This window comes from Tamandua tetradactyla, chromosome 16, assembly GCF_023851605.1.
Source record: "Tamandua tetradactyla isolate mTamTet1 chromosome 16, mTamTet1.pri, whole genome shotgun sequence".
In the NCBI taxonomy this organism is placed as follows: Eukaryota; Metazoa; Chordata; class Mammalia; order Pilosa; family Myrmecophagidae; genus Tamandua; species Tamandua tetradactyla.
The window spans coordinates 68,110,267-68,136,255 of record NC_135342.1 but is presented as its reverse complement, the minus strand read 5'-3'; the positions used below and the strand labels follow the sequence as shown (position 1 = coordinate 68,136,255).

General features: G+C 39.9%; 1 protein-coding gene across 10 annotated transcripts in view; it reads right to left on the bottom strand.

The window, feature by feature from the left end:
• The window catches only part of HYDIN (HYDIN axonemal central pair apparatus protein), a 511,177-nt gene that overhangs the window by 13,961 nt on the left and 471,227 nt on the right, over positions 1-25,989 (bottom strand). For 9 of the 10 annotated variants that reach the window (XM_077132967.1, XM_077132969.1, XM_077132970.1 and 6 more), the window contains 12 exons: positions 24,441-24,588; positions 23,816-24,023; positions 23,100-23,321; positions 18,164-18,333; positions 16,279-16,477; positions 14,290-14,448; positions 13,021-13,298; positions 12,024-12,243; positions 9,066-9,278; positions 8,377-8,540; positions 7,538-7,688; positions 3,302-3,532 (listed from right to left, as the gene is read on the bottom strand). In XM_077132967.1, coding sequence (XP_076989082.1) covers positions 3,302-3,532; positions 7,538-7,688; positions 8,377-8,540; positions 9,066-9,278; positions 12,024-12,243; positions 13,021-13,298; positions 14,290-14,448; positions 16,279-16,477; positions 18,164-18,333; positions 23,100-23,321; positions 23,816-24,023; positions 24,441-24,588 — 2,363 coding nt within the window. Of the gene's footprint in view, positions 1-3,301; positions 3,533-7,537; positions 7,689-8,376; positions 8,541-9,065; positions 9,279-12,023; positions 12,244-13,020; positions 13,299-14,289; positions 14,449-16,278; positions 16,478-18,163; positions 18,334-23,099; positions 23,322-23,815; positions 24,024-24,440; positions 24,589-25,989 lie in introns of those variants that run through there. The other variant, XM_077132971.1, reaches the window with a different exon arrangement.

The following is a 25,989-nucleotide window of genomic DNA, read 5'->3' as shown; positions in this document are numbered from 1 at the left end:
GGGTTTCCCTTGTATGTGATGGATTGTTTTTCTCTTGCTGCTTTCAAGATCCTCTCTTTCTCTTTGACCTCTGACATTCTAACTAGTAAGTGTCTTGGAGAACACTTATTTGGGTCTATTCTCTTTGGGGTGCGCTGCACTTCTTGGATCTGTAAATTTAGGTCTTTCATAAGAGTTGGGAAATTTTCAGTGATAATTTCTTCCATTAGTTTTTCTCCTCCTTTTCCCTTCTCTTCTCCTTCTGGGACACCCACAACACGTATATTTGTGCGGTTCATATTGTCCTTGAGTTCCCTGATACCCTGTTCAAATTTTTCCATTCTTTTCCCTATAGTTTCTGTTTCTTTTTGGAATTCAGATGTTTCATCCTCCAAATCACTAATTCTATCTTCTGTCTCTTTAAATCTATCATTGTAGGTATCCATTATTTTTTCCATCTTTTCTACTTTATCCTTCACTTCCATAAGTTCTGTGATTTGTTTGTTTTGTCAGTTTTTCTATTTTTTCTTTTTGTTCAGCGCATGTCTTCTTCATGTCCTCCCTCAATTTATCAATTTCGTTTTTGAAGAGGTTTTCCATTTCTGTTCGTATATTCAGCATTAGTTGTCTCAGCTCTTGTATCTCATTTGAACTATTGGTTTGTTCCTTTGACTGGGCCATATTTTCAATTTTCTGAGCATGATCCGTTATCTTCTGCTGGCGTCTGGGCATTGAGTCAGATATCCCTGGGTGTTGGACCCAACAGGTTGAAAGATTTTTCTGTGAAATCTCTGGGTTCTGCTTTTCTTATCCTGCCCAGTAGGTGGCGCTCGTGGCACTCGTTTGTCTGCGGGTCCCACCAGTAAAAGGTGCTGTGGGTCCTTTAACTTTGGAAAACTCTCGCTGTGGGGGAGGTTCGCCAGCTGAAGCGGCTTGGAAGAGTGCCAGCCGGGCCGGGGATCCGAACGCGGGGAGGGTTGCCGGCTGCCGCAGCCCGGGAGAGCACCCTTCCGAATCTCCTAGCTGGCCCGAGGCGCCAAGCATGGCGGGAGGGTGCCAGCCACCGCAGCCCGGGAGAGTGGACCGTTCCCAGCTGGACCGGGAAGCCACGTGTTTGGAAGAGACCCCGGTCACTGTTCTCCACAGCCTGGGGATCTCCGATCCAATTCTCCCAGTTGGTCCGGGGGCCGCGCGTGGTGGGGGGGCGCCAGCTGCCGCGGCTTGAGGGGACTGCCTGTCCAATTTTCCCAGCTGGCCTGGGAAGGAGGAAGGGAGGGACTCCGGCCGCTTGCCGCCCCGGCCCGGGGAAGCCCGCGCCCCTTGGTGATCTCACCGGAGCGGGTTCTCCCAGCCAGTCAGCCATTCCAGAATGGGGTACGCTGTCTTCTTGATCTCTGTCGTGGCTCTGGGAGCTGTTCTGTATCATTTCTACTCCCCTAGTAGCTGTTCTGGAGGAGGAACTAAGACCCATGCGTCTTACTAAGCCGCCATCTTCTCCGGAAGTCGGCTGATGGCAATTTTATAATTTTTGGCCTGGCTATTGGCTACATAGATATTCCCTTCATAAGTATTTTTAAAATTTATTATTATTTTTTAATTGTGAAATCTTCACACACATATAGTCTATATGTGGTGTACAATAAATGGCTCACAATATCATCACATAGGTGTGTATTCACCATGATCATTTCTTAGAACATTTTTATCACTCCAGAAAAAGAAATATAAAATAAAAAATAAAAAACTCATACATACCATACACCTTACCCCTCCTTCTCGTTGACCACTAATATTTCCATCTATACAATTTATTTTACCCTTTGTCCCCCTGCTTTTTTTTTTTTATCATGTTTAAATCGTATAATATGACATGTATACAAAGCAAAGAAAGAAAAAAGCAATAGCTTTCAAAGCACTCTTCAATAAGTGGTTACAGGACAGATTCCAGAGTTTGTCATGGGCTACCATACCATCATCTCAGATTTTTCCTTCTAGCTGCTCCAGAACATTGGAGGCTAGAAGGAATAAATATATATATTTTTATCATCACAACGGAGTTTTTTTCTTTTTTGTGAAAAATAACATATATACAAAAAAGCAATAAATTTCAAAGCACATCGCAACAATTAGTTATAGAACAGATTTCAGAGTTTGGAATGGGTTACAATTCCACAAAGCCACTTCTAGTGGCTCTATAAGATATGGAGACTAAAAGAAATATCAATATAATGATTCAGCAATCATACTCATTTGCTAAACCCTACCTTCTCTGTATAACTCCACCATCACCTTTGACCTTTCTCTCATTCATTAGGGGTATCTGGGCTATGGCCATTCTAACTTTTTCATGTTGGAAGGGCTGTTGATAATTTGAGATTGGAGGATGGATTAGTTGATATTCTGGAGAGATTGGCCCCTCTAGGTTTCAGGACTTATCTGATCTAGGGACCCAACTGGAAAGTTACTCTAGTGCATGGAACCTTTGTAGAATCCTATATATTGCCCTAGGTGCTCTTTAGGATTGGCTGGAATGGTTTTGGTTGGGTCATAATTATTTTTTAAAATATACACATCTTAATACATATATGCTTATAAATGTATATATGCTTTATATACTTTTCTGAATATATTTTATAGCTCTCAATAAAACATATAAAAATAAAATAAAATGAAGGGTATGGGGATGCTCTCTAAAGAACAAACGGATTCTATATTGTGGATGTGAAGGAAGTACCTGAGTGGGAGCGAGAGGAACAAAGCCAGCTGGGCTGGAGATGGAGAAATAGAAGAGAGATTTTGATGGAATCACTTCTTGGCCAGTGAAAATTTGCAGTGACAAATTGAAGAATGGAATAAAAAGAAAGTTCACTCTCCTACTATTCCATAATTCCAGGCCATGTCCCCCAACCACCGTGAAAGATTTCTCATGTGCCCTTTCTGAAACTGTCTATGGATATGTATGTGTACATATGTGGGGTACACTGAGCAGACTATTATGTACTTTGCTTCTCTTGTCATCATTATCTATTCTATGCTGCTTTTATAATTAGCAAAAAACAAGGCAAACAAACAAATACTAGAACAAGGTTCACCATAGAGTAGTCCATTTTACCTGTCTGAATCAAAGCTTCTATATCCCCCTAGCTCATGGGAGGACTCTGGCAGTTGAGGAAAGGTGAGCTCAGGAGTGTGACAATCCCTGCCTTCCTGACTACTACCAGGACTGGCCCAACCTCAGGGGAGGCAGCACATGGATCCAGGGTCCCTACAACAAAAGTCCCTATCACAGACGACAGGGTGCGTCTGCAAATCAGAGTCGTACCTCGGAGTTGGCAGGCACCACAAACTGGGAGGGCAGGGTGATGTCGGGCACCTTGCATTCCGTGGCTAGCGTCACCAAGTAGGGCAAGGGGTTCTCCACCTTGATGGAGGCTGATGTGCTCTGCCGGACCGGGCTCACCATCTCGATGGTTTTGATGATGCCTGAAGGGATGACCTTGAAACTCACAGTGTAGTACAAGAACTCGTTGGTCACCTCATTTCTGAAGATCACCTGAGTTCACAGGGAAAGAGGGAGGAAGCAAGACAGAGCACAGGGTAAGCTGAGGTTTAGCAAGGTCAAGTACCTTGACCTTGTATGTGATGCAAGGAAGCATCAGATCCAGGATTTGAACCCAGGCTGGACTGACTTCAGCGCTCACCCTTGCCACTATTATATAGATGCCTTCCCTCCTGCCTTGTTGAGATGGCGCACCCCTTCTTAACTTCTTTTCCCTGATGACTGCTGAGGTGGAGCATCTTCTCTTGCGCTTATTGGTTATTCTCATATATACCTCTGTTAAGTAGAGTCTGTTTAAGTCTTTTGCCCCTTTTAATAAATTGGGCTGTTTATGTTATTATTATTAGGTTGTAATAATTCTTTACCTAGCCTGGTCTTTTACTTTCAACCTCTTTGTGTCATTAAACTTAAAATCTTTCTCTCTTAAATAGTGCTTTAAAAAATTCAATCTGGTCTTCTTTTTAATGGGAATTTTTAGTCCTTTACGTTTAAAGTAATTATTTACATGGTTTGGTTAATGTTTACCTTCTTGCTAGTTATTTTTTATTTGTCCCTTTTATTTTTTATCTTCTGTTGCTACTTTTCTGCCTTTTTGGGTATATATTTAATCTTTTGAGATCTAACTTTATTTCCTTTGCTGGCTTCTTAGTTGTATTTCTTTTATCCTTCTTTGGTGGGTGATTTAGGGCAAATAATAGGAATATTTAACCTATCAAAATTTATTTAGAGTCAATTTTTTTTATTGTATCCACTTTACAACCGACCCTTCATTCATCTTGCCTTACACTTCCCACTTTGAAAATTACTTTACTACAGTATAATTTCATTTACTTGTCCAACCCCATCTTTTGTGCTTATACTGTCATGTCTGTTCTTTCCTTCCTTCCTTCTTTTCCTTTTCTTTCCCCTTCCCCTTCCCCTCCTTTCCTTTTTCCCCCTCCCTACCTGTCTACCTCTCTCTCTCTTTCTTCCTCTCTCTTTCCCTTTCCACCCTCCTTCCTTCACTCCCTCCCCCATACCTCTCTTTCTTTCTTCTTTGAGAATATCCCTGACATCAAATCTCTCTCATGTTTTGATGCTCTCTGACTTCAGGAAGAGCCTGGTCCTTTTATTTTTTTTTAAAAAATGTTTATTTATTTTTACAAACATCCCCTCTTTTTCCCACTCCTCTCTCCCTTTTCTCCTGGTAAACTTAAATCAACATTCTCTCTCTGTGAATTCGCTATTTCTAGTCATCTTTCATAAATGGTATCACGCAATTTTTGTTCTTATGTCTTGCTTATTTCATTGAACATGTTTTGAAGGTTCTTCCATGTTGCAGCGTATCTCATAATTTCATCTTTTTTTATGGCTGAACAATATTCTATTGTGTGTATATACTCATTTTGTTTATCCATTTTATATATCAATTTGTTGAACACTTGCTTCCAGTTTTTGGGTTACTGTGAATAATGCTGCTCTGAATATTGGCACACAAGCTGGATAATGACCCTGTTTTCACACTCTTTAGGCATCCCCCACCCCTGCACTGCTCCCTCTCCTCTGGTGCTCTACCTTATAGAGTCCAGCCATTTCAGCTGCCCCAAACTCTGATTTCTGCCTCCTCAGCTCACTGGGGATACAGCTTTTTGCTTGGACTCCGGCTTGCTGCACTGTGGTCAAGAAATTTTACCTAGGCCAAGAAAGTCAGGGCAAAGTCATGGGGGTGAATCTGTGAGCTTCCCTTCTCTCTAATGGATTGCAGGATTGTGCTGCTTATCATACATTAACTGAGAAGAGTCGTCTGAGATATTTTGTCCATTCTTATGGTTATTCATGGAGAGAGGGCTAATTTGGTACCAGTTACTCCATTATAACCAAAAGCAGAAGTCCTTTTATTTCTTTTTTTCTTTCTTTGAAACTTTTTGTTTTTGTTGCCATTATTAATTTCAATACGTATCTCTGTGAGGAGAGTCTGTGATTTGGATTCATTTTGTCATTTTTTTAAATCGAAAAGTCCTTACATTTTTAATACCTATCTTTACTAATATTTTTCTGTTCATATCTGTAGTTTATAAATATCTCCATTATCTTTCCATCCTTCTCTCAAAATGTGAAAACATCTCTGATTTCCCATTCTCTTCCTTCTGAATGAGAAAATCATTCTCATTGCCTTATTTTATACCTCCCCCTGCTGGTTTCCATGTTGAGGTCATATGAAATATTCATTACAGATTTTTCCGCAATTATTCATAGTACCTATAATTTAATTTTGATTATTTGTTCATTACTTCTTGTAACCTGTGCTTTTCCTCTTGGGTTCATTTATTATTATTCTTTTTTAATTTTGCTATGGAGCATCTTGTTGTTTTTCTTTCAGACAGGGTTTGTGTATTGCAAGTCTGAAAATGTCTTTATTTGTCCTCATAATAGTTTTGTTTGAAAAAAGAATTCGGGATTAAAAGCAATTATCATTAAGAAGTTTGAAGATCTTATTGCATTGCTTTCTTGCATTCATTGTTACCATTAGAAGTCTGGTGTTATGATTTTCATATACTTTTATTTTCTCTAGGATTATTTAGGGCTTTCTCTTTTATCTCAGTTTTCTGAAAATTTGTTCTCATATATTTTGATGTGGGTCTTTTTTTCATTCACCCTGTTTGGCAACTTGGTGGATCCCTTCAATTAGAAGACTCAGCATTTCTTAAATAGTCCTGGAAATTTTTCTTCAACTATTTTCCTTCCTCTGTTATTTTGTTTCTCTCTTTCAGAAGCTTCTTCAAGATGAATATTGGAACTTCTTGATTAGTATTTTATGCTATTGCTGCTGTCCTTTAATTTATTCTTTTAAACAGCTTAATTGAGATACAATTTACTTACAGTTCACCTCTTTAAAGGACACAGTTGATGTTCATTGATCATCCATTGCTGCAATCAATTTTAGAATATTTTCATTGTTCCAGAAAGAAACAAGCACCGTTAGCCATCACCCCCAATCTCTCATTCCCTTCAGCCCTAGGCAACCACTAATCTAATTTCTGACTCTATAGATTTGCCTATTCTGGGCATTTCATGTAAGTGGAATTATACAACATATGGTCCATTTGTGACTGACTTCTTTCACTTAACATGATGTTTCAAGGTTCATCCATGTTGTAGTATATATCAGTACCACACTTCCATTTCTTTTTATTGCCCAGTAAATTCCATTATATTTATCTATTCATCAATTGATGGACATTTGGATTGTTCTTAATTTTTAGCTCTTACAAACAGTGCTGCTATGAACATTTGTGTACAAGTTTTGTGGACATACATTTTCATTTCTCTTGAATATATTTCTAGGAGTGGAATTGCTGGGCTGGGTCTTATGATAACTCTATGTTAGGCTTTTGAGGACCTACCAGACCATTTTCCAAAGTGGCTGCAAAATTTTACATTCCCACCAGCAGTGTATGAGGGCTCCAGCTTCTCTACATCCTCACCAACCTGCTCTGTTTCCTGCACTTCCTGCCATTTCTTTGTCCTCATGCACTCAGGTATGAGGATGTCACTCAGCTTCATCTTCTAACTTACTCTTCCTCGGTGACCATTACAGTACTCGGCCTTACCATATGGGTTTCTATTCCAAATATTTTTGTTTCATTTATACAATCTCTAACTGATTCTTTTTTACAATAAGGATCTATTGTTATCGCTGTGGTTTGTTGTTTGCTGGTCCAGGTTTACCTAATGCCCAAGGAATTTCATGATTCTGCTGCCTTGAAATTTGATATAGGCTTACATGATGGGTGACTGCCCTGCAAGCTGGTCTCATCTTAAAAAGGCTGGGAGTTCTGCATGTCCTTGTCATGGCCATAGGGCCAGGTCAGTCTAACTGGTCAGCCCAACAGGTAAGAGGTCTGAAGTCACCCAGCACAGGCTGCATGTGGGAGGACATCTAAACTCTCTCCCACCAGGATTGTCAACCTCAGGGTCAAGCCCCAGCACAACAGGGCAATGCCTTTGACATGTGGATACCTTTGCAGTGTACAATCCCTCCTTGTAGGAATAGAAGTTGAGCTTGTAGTCTTTCTTGGAGCCAGACAGTACATCGATGTAATCAAGGCCCTTTATAGTGACACTTAGGTCTGGCTTCTCTGGTTTCATCATTTCCACAATGACCCGGAATCTGGGGGAGCACAGGATTACATGAAAAGGATAGAGAAAATGAGACTGCTTGCTCAAAAGATAGAAGAAAGGTGCTATCTCTATTCTTGATTTTATGGAAAGTACTTGGGTCCAGGGTTCAAGTCTTCACTCTGTCACTAACAGTAACAGTGATAACATGCTCAGGGAACATGACTCAGGTCTGGACTTTCTTCCACCATGCTAAGCAGGTGGCCTTCAGCAAGTTATGCCTCTTCTTTCAGCCTTTGGTCTCTCCTCCAAAAGAGTAGGGGACCAGGCTGGTTGGCCTTGAGGTCCTCCAGTCACTGTGTTCAACTCTGCTCCCAGTGTAAATATAAGCTACAAGGTGTGACCTTCTCTGGCCAGTGGCTTAGTTGATAAGACAGACACTCAGTAATAAAAGTGATGATTATTATGGTAATATAACAGCTAACATTTATTGAGCACTTACTTATTTTGTGCATTGTTCTAGGAGATTTATAAGTAATCAGCCAAGGCACAGATAACACCGAATGGGAAAATCTCTTTGGAGGTTTAGAGTTCAGGCAATACTTGGCCACATCAGAGAACTGTCTCTGATTCCTTGAGACCCCTAATGTCCTCCGGAGGCTTCACAAGGAGAGGGGTTTGGCTAGACAGTAGAATTCCTCCCTTCATCCCTCACCCTGACCCTTTCCACACTCCCTTACCTTTGTGGCTTGTTTAGCCAATTGGTGATTGGCAAGAGCTCAGTGTAGGGTGTCTTACATGGCACTTCACGGCAGATATTGGCCACAGCTTTGGGAAGCTCAGAAGTCCCATGCAGCGCATACAGCCAGCCAGTTCCATCTGGGAGAGGGAAGAAGAGGGTCCCCTAAGGGGAACAAGATAAGTGATTGGAATGGCATAGAGGGTCCTTTATTGGGTATTTACTAGGTATGGTGGTGACACAGCATAGCACCTTTGGAAAGTGAAAATAACAATGCAGAGTTGGGTCTTCTATGATGACAGCTATGGCTATATCTGAATAAGCATTGGGAATAAAAATATAAAAAACGAAAATTTTTTTTTAGGGGGGACAGTTGTGGCTTAATTTTTTTTTTTAAATTACAGCCTCCATAATGTTATTTGTGCAATTAAACTAAATATTCATTGCATAGTGCTTGATCCTAGACTATTTCAGAACAGGGCCCCTGATTCTAAGACAATTCCATGCATGTGAAAACATACAGGTGAAAATGGAAGCTCTGGACTTAATAATCTGCATGACTTTCTCATTGTTGTGACATAATCTGTATGGCTCCCCCTTGTTCTAACATTCCCTGAACTCCAAGATTCTGCCTTCTAACCTCTCTCACACAGCTCCTGTTCTTTCACTATGCAGGGACCCAGGGCCTACCTGGTGCTTGCGATTCTCCAAGTTCATCGTGCGGGGCTTATAGGTGATCTCGTAGGGCTTGTTCTGCTGATGGGCCTCCAGGGTGATGAACTCAGGCCCTTCCCAGTGCTCGCCCTCAAAGATGGGGTGCAGGTTCCAGGTCTGGTTGGTACGGTTGGAAAGCAAGATGGTCTGTGTGTGCTTGGAGCGCACCTGGCAGTTAAAATTCACCACCTGGAAGGAAGCGTGCACTTCACTTTCTGTGACCTTTCTACCTGGTCAGGGGTTAAGAGTTGAGTGCCAGAGGTGCAGGAGGTGTGCTGGTTTCTTGTTATGAGTTTTGATTGTTCTTTTTCTTTTTCTTTCATTAATTCGACATTTAATGGGTATCTTCTATGTGCCAGGCACTGCTCTTGGTGGTGGAGATAGAGCAATTAACAAAATAACAAAAATCTCCTGTCCTCATAGGGCTTATATCCTAGTGGTGATATAAACATAAGACATAAACAAATAAGTAGATTATAGAGTATATAAGATAGGAACACATGCCATGGAGAAAAATAAAGCTAGGCAGGAAGATAGGGATTGCTAGCTTGAGCAGGGGGTTGGCAGTTTTCAGTAGGTTGATCAGGGAAGGCCTCACAGAGAAAATGTATTTGATTAAAGATCAAGAAGGATGAAGTCATGAGATACCTGGGGAAAAGCACCCCAAACAGAGAAAAGCAACTGCAAAGGTCAAGTTTTGACAAATGGTAAGGAGATCAAGGTGACAATATGAAATGAGTGAGAGGGAAGTAAAATAACAGGGGACGGTAGCATGTAGGGCCTGTGGGTTGTGTCAGGCAATTTGCTTTTCCTTCTATTGAAAAAGGAAGACAAAAGAGAGTTTTAAGTTAGAGGAGTGACATGATTTGATCCGTGTTTTAACAGAATCAGCTGGATGTTGTGTTGAGGACAGTAGACAAGCGAGGACAGAGGAAGTGAGACCAGTTAAGCAATAGCCAGGTGAGAGATGACAGTGGCTTACACTGGCCTAGTAGCAGTGGAGATAGTGGAAAGTGGGTATATTCCAGTTGTATTTTGAAGATTCAATAGTATTTACACCTTGGGTGTGAGAGAGGATTCAAGGATGATTTCAAAGATGTTAGCCAAAGCAAATAGGAAGATGGAATTGCCACTTACTGAGGTAGGGCTGGCTGTAGGAGAGACAGGCCTGGAGGAGAGATTAGAAGATCATTTTTGTACATGTTAGGCTTCGGATGCTTTTTAGACACCAAGAGGAGATGTAAACCAGATAATGAAATGAACAAATCTGGAGTTCAAGAGGAAGGCCCAGGCTGGAGATACAGAAGATTAGGGAGCTGTAAGGATAGCAGTGTTTCTTAAGACCAAGAAACTGATGAGATCATCAAAAAGTGAGTGCATTTAGAAAGAAGAAGGAATCTAAGGATTAATTCCTATCTGCTACACTCCAATGTTAAAAAAGAAAATCAGAAGAGGAAATGAGAAGGAGCAGTCAGTGAGATAGGAGGGAAACAAGGGAGCTAAAGGAAGGAAGTATTTCAAGGAAGAGGGACTGATTCACTGTGCCAAATGCTATTAACAGATGAGGAGTGAGAACTGACCATGGGATTAGCAATGTGGACAGTGTGGTGTTGGTGTGAAGATGGATAAGAAGATCAAGAAACAAGAATAGAGTTGAAAAATAGACATATAAACATACACTCAATTGATTTTTGACAAAGATGCAATGGCAATTCAGTGAAGAAAGGATAATCTCTTCAATAAATGGTGCTGGAAAAATTGGATACTCATATGCAAACAAACAAACAAACAAAAATCCAACAAATTTTGATCCAAATCTTGCACTACATAAGAAATTTAACTCAAAATAAAGATTTAAATGTAAAACTTATAACCTGAATATATAAAGAACCCTCAAAAGTCAATAATGAGATATTAAACAGCCTAAGTAAAAATAAACAAACAATTTGAATAAAGAAGATGTATGGATGGCAAACAAGTACATGAAAAAATGCTCAACAGCATTAGTCATTAGGGAAACACAAGATGAGGTGTGAGAACTGTGTAGATTTGTGTAATTATCACCACAATCAAGATAAAGAACTGCTCCTTATTATAAGGCTCCTTTTTATAGCCATACCGACTCCCTTTACCCCCTTCCATCCTTAACACCTGGCAGCCACTACTCTGTTGCACTCTTGGGTATTTATCCCAGAAAAATGAAAATTTATGTTCACGCAAAAATCTTTACAGAGATGTTTGTAGTAGCTTTATTCATAATAGCCACCAACTGGAAACAACCCAAATGTCCTTAGACAAACTGTGGTCCGTCCATACCATCGAATATTACTTAGCAATTAAAAGGAACATACTATTGATATGCGCAACAGCTTAGATGGATCTCAATGGAATTGTATTAAGTAAGACAAAGGCCAACCTCAAAAGGTTACATATTATATAACAAACATTCTACATAACATTCTTAAAATATCAAAATTATAGAGATGGAGATCAGGTGTCATTTTTACCATAAACAACGCTGCCAGCCAATGGAGCTGATGGTCCACAGTCATGTTTCTAGGAACAAGGCTAACAGAGGGTTCACCCATGGTCATATTTTTCCCATATGGAAGGAGAAACGTGTTAATCCCTTATTAACAGAGCTTATAACAGGGAATTTGATCAAGCTAGGGTGGTCAAGGCAGGCTTCCTTGAGAGCTTAAGAGTGAACAAGAATAAACAAAATGAACGGAGGAGGAAGGACATTCCAGCAATGGGAAAAGCAGGCACAAAGCCCCTGTGGTGGGAGGGAGCAGGTCTGAACGTTTGCACCGGGCACCGAGGACTGTTTGAAGATAGGTATTTGTTTCCAGAAGGCCCAGCTGAGTTCTGGGAATGAGAAGGCCTGCTGGGCTCACTCCAGCTACTGGCCCGCCCCTGGGCAGACTTACTAACCTCTTTTATTGCAGGTGGTCCGATGCAGACTCCAGACAGGGTAAGGGTCAGAGGATTGCCTCCCTGGATGAAGCAGAGTATGTTTTTATAGAAACTCTCCTTTCCCACCTCAGTGGGATGATAGGTCACTTCAAAAGAAACCTCCATGCCCGAGGTGATATAGCCTTCTTCTGGACTGATGGAGAAATGAGGCTTCAGTTTCCTGGCATCCCATTTAAACCTTTTCCAAGACAAAAGAGGACAAGGAAGACAGTTTGCTAATATTTGGAGGGTATCCTCAGTCCTGAGAACCCAAGACTTTGCCTGGGCTTTTGCTAGGAGGTTCACTTCCCTTGAGGGTTCTCTGGGCCCTAGGAGAAGAAAGATCAGCAGGTGTGTGGTCATCTTAGCATGGCTGAGCAGAGAAAAGGGCAAAAAGGAAGATCCTGGAAAGAAGAGCTGCCCTAGATACACCGGAGTTCCACTCCTGTCTCTTTCACTTCCTGGCTATAGTGACATTTAGCAATTCACCTAATTGCTTTGAGCTTCAACTTCATCTGTGAAATGGGGACAATAAAGTACCTACCTTGGAGGGTTCTGTGATAATTAAATGGGATATTATATGTAAAACACTCAGCATTGCACCTGGATGTTGTAAGTTGTTGCTTAACATATGATTCTGGAACAGTTACTTCTTTGTATCTCAGTGTCCCCATCTGTAAAGTGAATTAGTATTACTATTGGTCTCAGAGAAATTTTGGATTAAATGAGATGAGCCATGGAAAGGGCACTGAACAAATGTGCTCTATACTAATTTTTGTAATCATGGCTGCAGTAGCCATGCCAATGAAGCCATTGCTGTTACATCTGGAGAAAAGGGGTTTCGATGCCAAGGACACAGCAATGGAAGGAGGAGAAGTAAAAAAAAAGAAAAGGAAAGGTCAGTGTTTAGTCTAGGGTAAAACCAGAGACAGAGATTGTCTGCTTCAGACTTGGGGTAGTAACATCACTGTCCTACCTGGCACCCACGTCGCCGGTGTTCAACATAAGGATGCGGCGTGTGGCTTGTGTCTGATATACAACTGGTCCAAAGGGAAGATGCTCCTGGTCCAGGGAGATCTCCAGGGCCTGGCAGCAGCCGCTGAGCAGGAAGAGGGGCCGCAGGAGCCCCATGCATTCCATGAACACCTCCTCAGAGAAGGCAGGGATACGTTTCTTTGGGGCAAAGACGACATCCAATTTACAGACTTCTTTGGGCTTCAGAGTAATGTTTTGGAAGGGCGTCACGGTGAGGATCTGGACAAAATAACAACTAAACTCAGCAGCTGAGGGCAGGCAGGCCATTCAGGCTTCGAATTTCCCAATGTCTTGCTACTGGGGCTGTCATAGCCCAGGGGTCGATTCCCACATCTGCTCTCTCTTTTCAGCTGTATAATCCTTATAAATTATTTAAACTAACTGTGCTTCAGTTTCCTCACCTGTAAACTATGGATAGTACCATTGGTTTCTTCTATGGGGAAGACGAAGATGTTTTGTATAAAATTGGTGGCACAAAACAGGCACTCAGTAAATGTTAATTTTTTTCTTACCCCCCTTTTAACTCATTTTATAAGCAGAGAGTCAAGAAGGCATACAAAGGTTTAGATACTGGATATTATGTTGTTGTTTGTAATATAAAAAATTAGAAGCACCTGAAATGACCAGAAATAGCAAATTGTTCCATCTACAAGATGGAGCTGTAAGTGAAAAATTAATATTTTTGATATCAATGATATGGAAAATGTTTATGATACGTTGCTGGATTATAAAAGCAGTTTTCAAAACAATTCATATGTCACAATTTTATTTTTGTAAAAAATGCATAAGAAAAATTCTGTAATGATAGGTGTCCAAATGCTAAAGTAGCTGTTTCTGGGTAAGGGATTATGGGTCAATTTTAGTTTTTTCTTTGATTTTCCATATTTAAAAAATTTTCTATGACAAAGATACATATTTATTAGAATTCAGATCTATTCAATTCCATCCAGGCCAGTTTCCTGTCACTTGCTGCATTTTAGAGGTATGCCACCTCTTTAAGGCTTGGTTTCCTTACATGTAAAATGAGAATAATAAAAGCAGTAACTCTACACCGTTTTGGTGAAGATTAACGGAGATAGAACATGGAAAGCTCTTAAGACTGGTCTGGCACATTGTAGGTGCATAATAGATGTGGGCTGTTTGTGCTGCCAGAACAGTTCTCCTATCTTGGGGAAGCAGGAAGAGGCCACCGGGAACCCTGAGTACCAACCTTAGGTTCCTGGAGTTCTGGTAGTGTAAACAGGATTGACTGGTTAAATGTGAGGTAGGTAAGGCTGTTGTTCATGAGGGAAACTGTTTTTTTCACAACTTGTCCTGGTAGGACAGCTCCTAATTTCACAATCCTATTGGCTGGATCTAGGACTGAAATCTGTGGGACAAAAAAACAGAGTAGGGGAGAACGGTTCATTAGTGAACGAAAAAAGTAAACTGATATTTATGATGTGTCTACCCTGGCAAAGCGAGAGCGATTCCCTGCCTGCTGGTGTCCTGCCTTGTTCATATTGGATAGGCATTTATTATGCGTATAAAGTGCCGGCTAATCAACTCATCACTCAATTACATAATTACAACTGGATTAAGAGATTCAAAGGAATAGCTAAGGATACCTTGAGAGCACATTACAGGGGACTGAAGCTAGACTGGGGGTCAGGGGACACCTCCCTGATGAGGCCAAGTTTACACAGATTGCAAGAGGAAGGGTAGGATCTAATCAATTTAAGAGTCAGGGTAGGCATGGGGAAGGGAGCATTCTAGGAGAAGGGAACGGGCCCCGAGCCAGGGAGAGTGGTCTAGTCAAGACCTGTGACTGGAGTGAGGTGGAGACATGAGAAGATGAGCATGGAGAAGTGAGAAGTGACTAGGTCTCCCTGGCCTTGAAGGAGATTGGGATTTATTCTGGGAGAAATGGGAAGCCAGTGAAGCATAGGGTGACCTAATCAAATGTATATTTTGTGAGAGTGTTTTAGTTCCTTTCTCTGTGGAGAGAGAACTGGAAAAGGAAAAAAAGCTGTGAGGGATGAAAGATGGTGATTTGGACTAGAATTGTGGCAGTAGAGGCGGAGAGAAGTAGATAAGCCCCAAAGTCCTCATCTAAGGCACTTGTCAAAATGTTGGACTGATTTCAGACCAAGGTCAGGCTGGGCCTTGCCTGCCAGGAAGGCATTGGCCCACGGTGAGCAACACCCACGGGCCACTCTCATTTGATCAGTCACTAAAATGCACCCCTCCTCCCAACTAGCTTCAAATCCAGCCCACATGGTTTTGCTTTGTTTAAAAAGGCAAGAGAGTCTTCTCTACCAGCCTGTGAACTGCTGGAGGTCAGTGAACATGTTTATGTCACCCGTGGATCTCTCCACAGTAACCAACCTACAATGGGTGCAGAATGAGTGAATGAATGAATGGATAAATGACATGAGAGATCCTGTCTCTGGATTAGATTAAGACACACCAAATAGTGATGTCCTGTGCTCTACCATCTCCAAAGCTGTGCCTATAGCTTGATGGGGAGGCAGTCCCCTCCCATTTCCTCTTTATTGATGAAAAGGCCAATGCATTCCTGAGAATCTTGGAATGTTTTCAGTCTTCCAAAACTTCCTATTAAAATGCAAATACCCCACCAGGTGTGATATCTTTAACGTTTATCAGACACTGGAAGAAAGGGATTAGCAGCAGGACTGGACCTTTCCCACTCTATCAGCGGCACTGATTGAAGGAAGGCCCTCAATCAAATAGAATCCTGGGATTTGTGGCTGGCTGAAGAATGTTAATCAATGGAATGTAAAGAAAAGATATTCCATCACTGAAATGTATTTCTCTGCATACATTGCTTAAAACAAATCTTGTCTACTAAATCTAAAATTAAAATGTGTCCTAATGTAGGAGAAAAAAGTGGATTCTTAGCACATTGCATCTGAAGGTTTTGGACTTCTCCAGGGTAATAATGTTTCTCCGTTGCCTATGATTACCTTTATCCATTGATTTATTAGTAAAATTGGCTTTGAAGATCTATGATTCACTTGGGTCTGATTTGACGATTTACCCCTTTGTGTTATTAGAGGGGGAGACTGGTTGGCCTCCAATAAAGCAGCTGGGGGTAGGAGATGTGAGAGGGGAGGAAAGGTATGTGGGCTCTGGGGGCAAGGGTGGCTAGGATGGACAGAAGGGAGGGTGCCAAGGCCAAGGAAGGTAAGTCTCTTACCTTCATTTCAGTGCCTCTCCCTTTGATCTCAACTATTTGTTTTGAGAGTCCATTGATTTCAAAGGGGATGAGTTCTCGATAATTGATACTTTCTCTCGGATAAAAGATGATTGGAATCTCCAGCGTCTTTCCTGGCTTTATCACATCTACACGGAAATTCACTTCAAGATGAGAGGTGTTGGTGTACGAACAATCTATGCTGGAGAAAAGCCAAAAGGAAGATGGATAAGCCCTAAGAAGGCTGACCTGGAATGGAATGATTCTGTCCCCTTGTCTCTCTGCCTTGGCTGGAAATGGACAGATCTCCTATTCGGCTCTCCTAGAATTTAAGAGCCGGAAGGGACCTCAGCAATGATCCAGCTCACCTCACCCTCTCCTTGGCTTAGTAAAGATACTTACCCCAAATCATATCCCCAAATCCTGGCAGAACCAGGCATTAAGCGCAAAGTCTCATGACCCTTTTCCCAATGCTCATTTTGCTCTACTCGTCCTCTCTTTCTTGATTATGCAGTCATGGTTTCAAACCTTCTCACAATAAGGAAATGCTGCCAGAAGTAATTAGGTGGCAGAGCACAGTGGAGAGGAGTATGTGCTTTGGTCAGTCAGACAGGCAAGAGTTTGGATCCAGGGTCTACCACTAACAGGTTGCGTGACCTTGAGAAGTTTCTTATTCTGTTTGGGCCTTGGTTTCTTCATTGTAAAATAGGGGTAATGATACCTGCCTCATGGAGTTGTCATGAGGATTAAATGAGCTGAAGTGACTAAAGCAGTCACTAAGCAGGGTGCAGAGGAAATATTCAATAAAGGTGAGCTATTATTATTAATATTAATAACTGCTTCACCTGTGAATAGGAAACCACCTAGACCTCTCCAATATAACCTCTCTGTCTGCCTTATAGCTATTTACAAAAGGCCAATGAGTAGGACTGAATGCTTTAAACAGAGTAAGATTCAGATTAAATTAAATTATGCAAGAAAAAGTGCAGGTAGGTAAGGTTTTTAAATTAATATTTGAAATTATATGGCATCCTTGTAGTAATTTAATAATCAGGATGATAATGATGATGATTACAACAACAGTAGCAGCATCTATCAATAATTGAGCATATTCTATGTCCCAACCATCATTCTGAGCACTTTTTCTAAAGGAACTAATTTAATCCTCATAATAGCCCTGCCTGGGAAGGGTTATTTTTAGCTTTCATTTCAGACAAGGAGACAGAGGTATGGAGAGTTTAAAAACTTTCCTAAGATCATACCACTAGGGAAGAGCTGGTGCTATTCAATAAAATAGACACTAGGACACGTGGTTATTTTAATTAAAATAAAAAATAATTAAGATTAAAAATTCAGTTCTTGAGTTGCGCTAGCCACATGCTAGTTTTTCCATCATTGCAGAAAGTTGGATTGCGTAGCGCTGATCTGAAAGCTTTGTGTGAACACAGTTCTCTGGCCCAAGTTTAACACCCGAAAACCTGGACTGGAACATTTCACACAGGAGTACTGCAGTGAGAATGGATTTGGATCAGATGGCTTGTTCTCAGATCTGCTATTTACTGTGAGATCTCTGGCCTGAGAAATTTATTATTATTTTTTTAACTCTCAGAACCTCAGTTTTCACATGTATTACAGGGGGGAAATAAATGGAAGCCATCAAACCTCCCATCAGGTCATTTGGCATTGCTCTCTCCATTTTAAGAAAAAGATTTTAGCAGAGCAGCTCATGGTTTTTCAACTATTAATGGTGGGCTCCCTAAAAAAGGGACCCAGGATTCATGGCCATCTGTGTTTGAATCTTTCCCATAATTCTTCTTTTTTTCTGCATTGGCAGGAATTTACCTGCGAGGACCTGCAGAATCATCTGAAGTTCTGGGAAGATACTTACCTCATAGATGTTTCTTCCCTGTTGGTGATAACCAGGGTTTGTTTGTATGGGGGCATCCCTGCTTGGTAGATGAAGCAGGTTCCAAAGTTGTAGCTGGTGAAGGAGAAATGGACAGCTGGGCTCACAGCACAGCCTGAGATGCTGCATGTAAATGTTGGGCCATGACTGATCTGTGGGAGCGAGTAGGAGGTGGAACGCAATTAAGGGAAGTAGGAGGAAAGGATATTTGAGTCCTCAGGTGAAGGAGGAAAACAGTAATACAGACATCTCTTGGTATATGAACTTAATTTCAAACACCCTTTGCAATATGAAATTTCATAAGTTAATAATTGATTTAAAATAAAATATCCAATATTTAACCTAAAGATCATTAGAATAAACATTACAACAGTGGGTAGTACAAGTTTTCATAAACAATTTTATAAATTTAAATACATTGTCTTATTTAAGCATTTTAAAGTCTATAGGTTTGTAAATGATTCTTTGGAAATGGTTTAAATTTATCACCTTCAACTTTTCTGTCAATTAGAGTAGGGAAATCATATGACATGAGACATTTCTTTTTGTTCAAAGTAATGGAAGTTCTGAAAAAGACAGTTCTCAAAGTGGATGAGTCCCTTCTGAGGACACAACCCTGGCATTTCTCAAGGAAGACGACTGCAACCCCTGTTGCTGAGTTCCAGGCCAAGAAAATCAAGGACATTTTTGGTTCTCCTATGGCCTGCAACTTACTTTGGGTTCTAAGTTTTTTACATTCTTGACTCCCTGTCAATCACCTTCTTGATGATTTGAATACAAATAATGTCTTAGACTGGGCATTCCAAAGTTTATTATGTTATTGATTTCTAATTTTGTTCCTTTGTAGTTTAAGAACATATTTTGTATGATGCCAATCCTTTTAAATTTATTGAGGCTTGTTTTATGGTCTAATATATGTTTTATCCCAGAGAATGTTTCATGTGTATTTGAGAAGAATGTGTCTTCTACTATTGTTGGATGAACTGTGTTCTATAGATGTCTTTCAGTCTAGGTGGTCTGCACTGTTGTTCAAGTCTTCTACTCCATTGCTGAGCTTCTGACTAATTGTCCTATCCATTAATGAAAGTAGGGTATTGAAGCCTCCAACCATTATTATTGAATTGACTATTTCCTTCTTCAATTCTGTCAGTTTTGAATCATATATTTTGGGACTCTGTTGTTATGGGTATATATGTTTATAATTGTTACGTTTTCTTGATGGATTGACACTCATCATTATAAAATGTACTTATTTGTCTCTAGTAACAATTTTTGTCTTAAAATCTGATATTAGTAGTCACTCCAGTTCTCCTTTGGTTTCTGTTTGAATGGCATTTCTTTTTCCATTCTTCTACTTTCAGCCTATCGTGTCTCTGAATCTAAAATGTGTCACTCATAGGTAAAAACATAGTTGGCTCATGCTTTTTATTAGTCCTTCCATAATTTCTGCCTTTTGATTGGTGTTTGATCCATTTACATTTAATATAATTACTGATGAGGTAGGATTTGTGCCTTTCATTTTGCCATTTGTTTTCTATATGTTTTACGTCTTCTTTCTCTGTTCCTCCATTACTGCCTTCTTTTGTGTTACCAAGATATTTTCTAGTGAACTGTGCCATTTTAATTCTCTAATTGTTTCTTTTATTATATTCATTTGAGTTATTTTATTAGTGGTTTTCTTTAATCTTAAATTATAACAATCTAGTTAGGATTAATACCAACTGAATTTGGGATTAATACTAACTTAATTTCAACAATATACAAAAATTTGCTCTGTTCCCATCTCCCTCCTTGTAATTAATATTGTCATACAAATTACATCTTTATTCATTATATGCCCATTATTGAGGATTAAATTATGTACCCCAGAAAAATATGTTCTTAATCTTAACCCATTCCTGTGGGTCTGAACCCATTGTAGAGAGAACTTTTGATGAGGTTTCATTAGTTAAGGGGTAGGCAACTAAATCAGGATGGGTCTTAATACTATCACTGGGGGCCTTATGGAGAAGGCTATAGAGAGAAAGACATGGGGAGCAGCCAGAATCTGGAAGCCAATGGAATTTGGAACAGAAAGTACAAAACATCACCTTGTGCATCGCCAAATGACAAAAAAGCCAAAGATCAAGAATCATTGGTAGGTAGCCCAGAAAGCCACATTCTTTGGGGAAAAAGCATTGTTTTGCTGACACCCTAATTTCAAACTTCTTCCAGCCTCAAAACCAAGAGTCTATAAATTCCTGTTGTTCAGCCAACCAACCCATTGTGTGGTATTTGTTTTAGCAGCTGAGAAACTAAAATACCCATCAACACAAATTTATAATTATTGCCCTATGCAGTAGTGTTTAAATCAGAAAGAAAAAAAGAGTTACAAGCAAAAAATACATTTATATTATCTTTTATATTTACCTATGTAGTTACCTTTACTGCTGTTCTTTATTTCCTCATATGGATTTGAGTTATTCTCTAGTGGCCTTTCATTTCAGTCTGAAGAACTCCTTTTAGTATTTCTTGTGGGACAGATCTGGTTGTACCAAATTCTGTTTTGTTTTTTTTTAAATCTGGGAAAGCCATGATTTTGCTTTTATTTTGAAGGATAGTTTTGCTAGATGTAGAATTTTTGGTTGATAGTCATTTTCTTTCAGTACTTTTAATATTTTGTCACATCAGATTAATAACAATCTAGTTCAGATTCCTACCCTCTATGATTTCTAATGAGAAATTATTTGTTAATATTTCTGCTTTCAAGATTCTCTGTCTTTCAAAAGTTTGATTATGATGCATCTGGTTTCTATCTCTTTATTGACATCCTCTATTTGGTAAGACATTGTTCTCATATTTTCCTTTAGGTAACTAAAGGAAATATTTAAAATAGCTGACTTAAAAAAATAAAAAAATAGAATAAAATAGCTTACTTAAAGTCTTTGTTAGTAAATCTAACCAATGGCCTTTCTTGGTTTCTATTGACTTCTTTTTTCCTGTGTATGGGTCATACTTTCTTGTTTTTTGGCATGTCTCATACTTTTTTTTATGGGAAACTGGACTTTTAAAATAATATAATTTGGAAATTCTTGAAATCAGATCCCCACCTCCCAGGATTTGTTGTTGTTGCTGTTTTTTTGTTTAATGTCTGTATTCTTTGTTGAGTATACCTACTCAAGTATCTGCTCTGTGAGCTTAGTGGACAGATAATGATTGGGCAAAGACTTCCTTAAATGCCTGGTAAAGATAAGTTTCCCAGATTTTGCTGAGGGATTTTGGGTGCATGTTGCTTTAGCCTTTGCTTACTGCTTGTGCAATTTCTCAAGGCTAGCCAGAGGTGAGTGCTTAGGACCTTCTCAGGTCTTTCCTGAGCATGTATAGCTCTTGGAGCATACACACAGCCCTATATATGAGTGGGCATCTAGATTTCCAGAAATATGTTGGAGCTTTTCAAACCCCCTACAAACACCTCATTCTTCAGCTTTTCCTTTTAAGTGTTTTGGTCAGCTTCTTGTTTGTTCCAACTATCATCAGTATCTCAGGAAGCTTCACTGTCAAACAAATAAAGACGAGCCTTGCAAGTAGGGGTTTCCAGGGAACTTCTAGTAGAAAATAATGACAATTCTTTAAAAATGGTGCTTTGGGAATCTTCAAACTATTCTTCCTCCTTTAATGCCAACTAGATTGCTGGTTTTCAACTTTAATGGGGAGCTGTTGACTTTCAAGGCTACTGTAGAGCTGGGGAGAAGGTGGATAGGAACAGAGCAAGTTAAAAGACAGAGTGGAGAAGATTAAGGACCACACAGGAGAATTAATCTCTCAAGGGCAGATGCCGTAAGTGCTTTCAGTGTTTGGTTACTGTTTTGGTTTGCTAGGCTACTGGAAGTAGATTCCATACAATGGGAATTTATTAGTTTTCAAGCTTACAGTTTTGAGGCTGTGAAAATGTCCAAATCAAGGTATCATCAAGGCAATGCTTTCTTTCTGAAGATTGGCTGCCAGTAATTCTGGACCTTTCTGTCACATGGCAAGATCCATGGCAGAGCATGCTGGTCTGTTCCTTCTCTCTCTCTTTACATTCATCCCATTCACTAAGGACTCCAATAAGATGATTAAGGCTCACCTTGGGCCATGCCTTAACTGAAGTCATCTAATTAAAAAAGGTTCTACGTACATATAGGCTTGTGTCCACGGGAATGGATTAGCTTTAAGAACATAATTTTCTCAGGTGCATATAGTTATAAACCACGAAAGGCACCATTAAATGGTCTTATCTTGATTCTGACTTCCGGGCCCTTTAACAATCCCTTTTCAAAAAACAAAACTTACCTTTTTCACTGAGATTTAGCAATTAAAAAAAATTGCTCCTTGGATTTCTGTAAGACTTCAGTTAATTTCCAGAGTTCTGAATAAGTTGATATTAACAATTTTTGCCAATGTTCTCATTGTTTTTATCAAGGAACAGTTTTACAAAGGGCCTTCTCTGCCATTCCTGCTGATATTCCATTTTTCTTTGAGTAACTTACCTTGGAAAATATTGTACATACCCCCCTTCTACCTCTTTCTCCATCTATTTCCCTGTAAATTTAAATGGTGCATGGTATTCCACTGTATCAATGGTCAACTGTTTTTCAACTGACACTGATACCTCAAACTTGGGTGAGGACTCTTTTTTTTTTTTTAATTTTTATTTTCTTACATGGGTAGGAACCGAACCCAGGTCCTCTGGCATGGCAGGCGAGCATTCTTGCCTGCTAAGCCACCATGGCCCACCCTGGGTGAGGACTCTTTAATAGAGATTATTGGGCTGTTTACAATACAACCACTCACCAGGGGTTTTCAGCAGAACAGAGAAGACGAATGCACAGAAGAATTAACTCTCAAGGCAGGATGTTATAAATGTTTGCAGTATTTGGATAACGGTAAATGGTCTCACCTTGATTTTGAGTTCCAGGCCCTTCAAGACAAACTTCTTAAATGGCTGGAAAGACAAGGTGGCATGTGCACTTTGCCCCACATCCACAGAGCCATCTACGGGTGTGAATTCCAAGTACTGCAGCAGGGTTTTGGAGCCAGACAGTTCTGCTTGGTAGCTGAAGTTGAACTTCCCAGTGTTGATAAAGATTAATTCACACTGAACACATTCATTTAACTCTACCTGGGTGGGAGACAGAGAACGGAGTAGTATGTTGAGTGAATGCAAGTCACAGTTCCCTTCTCTGGGGCAATATGTTGGGGAAAAAAATATCCTTTGCACAACTGGAATGGCAGGTGATGTTAGTGAGTTGAGCATCATTTGCTTAACGTAGTTAAATATTACAGAAAGAACTACTAAATATTGGGGTCCCTCACATTTCAGGAGTGATATGGCAGTTTCATTCTTAGACTTCTGTGGTAGTCAAACCTCCTCATATATCTTTAATACAAGCATTCTTTCTCTCCCCACCATCTTTCTACCTCATGAAAAAATACAATTAAAAAAAGCCTTCTCATCACATCTGCATATATTCTAGGATGGAGCTTTTCCTGGCATGTTCTTGTTCTTCTGGTTTGCCTGGCATTTGAAACAGGAAATACAAGCTAATATTTACCTGTTCCACCTTCCCCAGCCAGTGGGGAAATAGAGCTAGCAAAGCCCTCTCATACCTTTACCTCATAAAAGTTGATGATATTGGTCTGGTTGGGAGTCAAGAGAGTAAGTGAACCAGTCCTGTCTTTGCACTTGACCTCCACATTCATAGCATAGCCCTCAGCCTTGACATTTAAGGTGATAGGTTGGAGTTTCTTTTTCACATTGCAGATCAAATTAAAGTTTACATCTCCTTCCTGCTTAGGTGTGAAGAAAATATCAATGGGGAACCTGTTTGGGGAACAAGACAGCAGATTAGCTGAACAGGCCAATTTGCTAAAGACTGCTAAACAAACAAACAAACAAACAAACATAAGCACAGTGGATTAGCAGATATTCTCTGGGGAAAGTGCACCATCACCCAATTTTTATGAGTGTTTGAGATTTTCCAGGCAAGGCTGGACATTGCTCTGTAGATTGACAAATGCAGAAGATAGCGAGGACAAGACTAAACACAAGAGAAAATATTGATAACAAGGGCTTAGAATTCTCAGTGCCACACAATTCATTAGGAAAATGGGTAATAGGAAATAAATAGGTCAGAGATGGAATTGTTAAAGACTTTAGAAATGGGAAACTCTTGATTGGTAGACCTGGTGCCCTGTCATTTTGGAAAGGAGCAATCCTAGGGCTTTCCTCTTTCATTACCTGGACAGTGGTGGGACCCAACCTTCCATGGGACATACGACCAGGCTGTTGCTGAAGCCTTCGGAATATCGGGAGTTGTCCTGGAAGGCAAAACTGAACCCCTGCTCCTCCTTGTTGATGATCTTCACGGTCTCTCTGGCCTCTCTGCCTGAGGAGGGAACACAGGCCCTCAGCAGAAGCCTCATGCCTGCTCTTTGAAGCTTCACATTAGATACTGTTCCATAGGCAAGAAGAAATCTTTGTAGAAGAGATTTTTCTCTCCTTTTCCAAATTTCTTGTGCTTGTCATTCTCAATGTCTCACTCCGATTCTGTCCCCATGGCCAGGACTCTATCTGAGCTTCCATCACACCTTCTGAGGTACCCTACGGAGTTAACTCTCAAGGTTCATGAATGGAACTCATTGTATAATCTCTACTGAGCACGTCCTATGGACACTTTCAAAACTTGATGTTGGGACTATGAACCATTATAATTTTATGGGAAAATAATCTGATAATATCTATTAAAATAATTATTATGTCCCTCGAGTGGTGAATTACTGAGCAAATTTTGGAATATCCATATTATGGATTGCTAGAGTATGTCAGATGTTCTTTACCATAAACTGGTCTATTGGGTGATTAAAAGAAGAATGAAATAAGTTATTCTGTTAAATTCAGCCCATTTTCAAAGACCATGGAATCTTATGCCTTTTGAAAAATAGTTAATGCTAGGTGTATTCATCTGGACAGTGATATTTAGATAGTAGATGAAGATTAATGTGTATGGTATGATTTCATTTATTTGTTGCTCAGAAATCTTAATAAAGGCCACAATCTTCCCCCACCTACCTATATGTATAAGAAGTATTTGGAAATATTTCAAATTATTAACACATCAAACTATTAACATTTTTTTTTTATGGAAAGGGGAGGATGGGTTAGGATGGAAGAGAAGAAATTGCTACATTTTGCATTATACAATGCCACATTGATTGACTGATTATAAAGAATATTACTTTTACAAATAAAAAATCAAATAAAGTATTAAGAAGTTATGTGACTTTAATTATATTTCCCTCCACCTTAAAAACTTGGGACCTTCCTGATCACCTCTGATTTTAATTTGAATGGACATTTATGTGTATTTAGTGCAAGTCCCCCTGCTCCCCCCGCCACCCGCAGATATCATGTCCATGTATTGGATTCACAGAACTATAAGGGACCTGGCAACCACTTCCTTTATTTCCTTCAGGTCTCTTGTTCAAATGCCACCTTCCCCGGATCATTCTATCAAATCCTGCAGCCTACTGCATTCCTTATTTTCCTCAACCTGACTTATTCTTCTCCAGAGCATTTATCAACATTGACACACTATATATTTTTCTTATTTATTTTTGGTAGTCTGCTTCCTAGTGCTTGAATTTAAACATGAGGGCAGGGACTTTTGCGTTTTGTACATTGGTGTCTTCTCAGCCCACAGAACAGTGCCCAAGTCATAGTCGGGGCTCAATAATACTTGTTGAACTGAATAAGTGCATGAAAGGATGACAGAGAAATCTGGTCACTG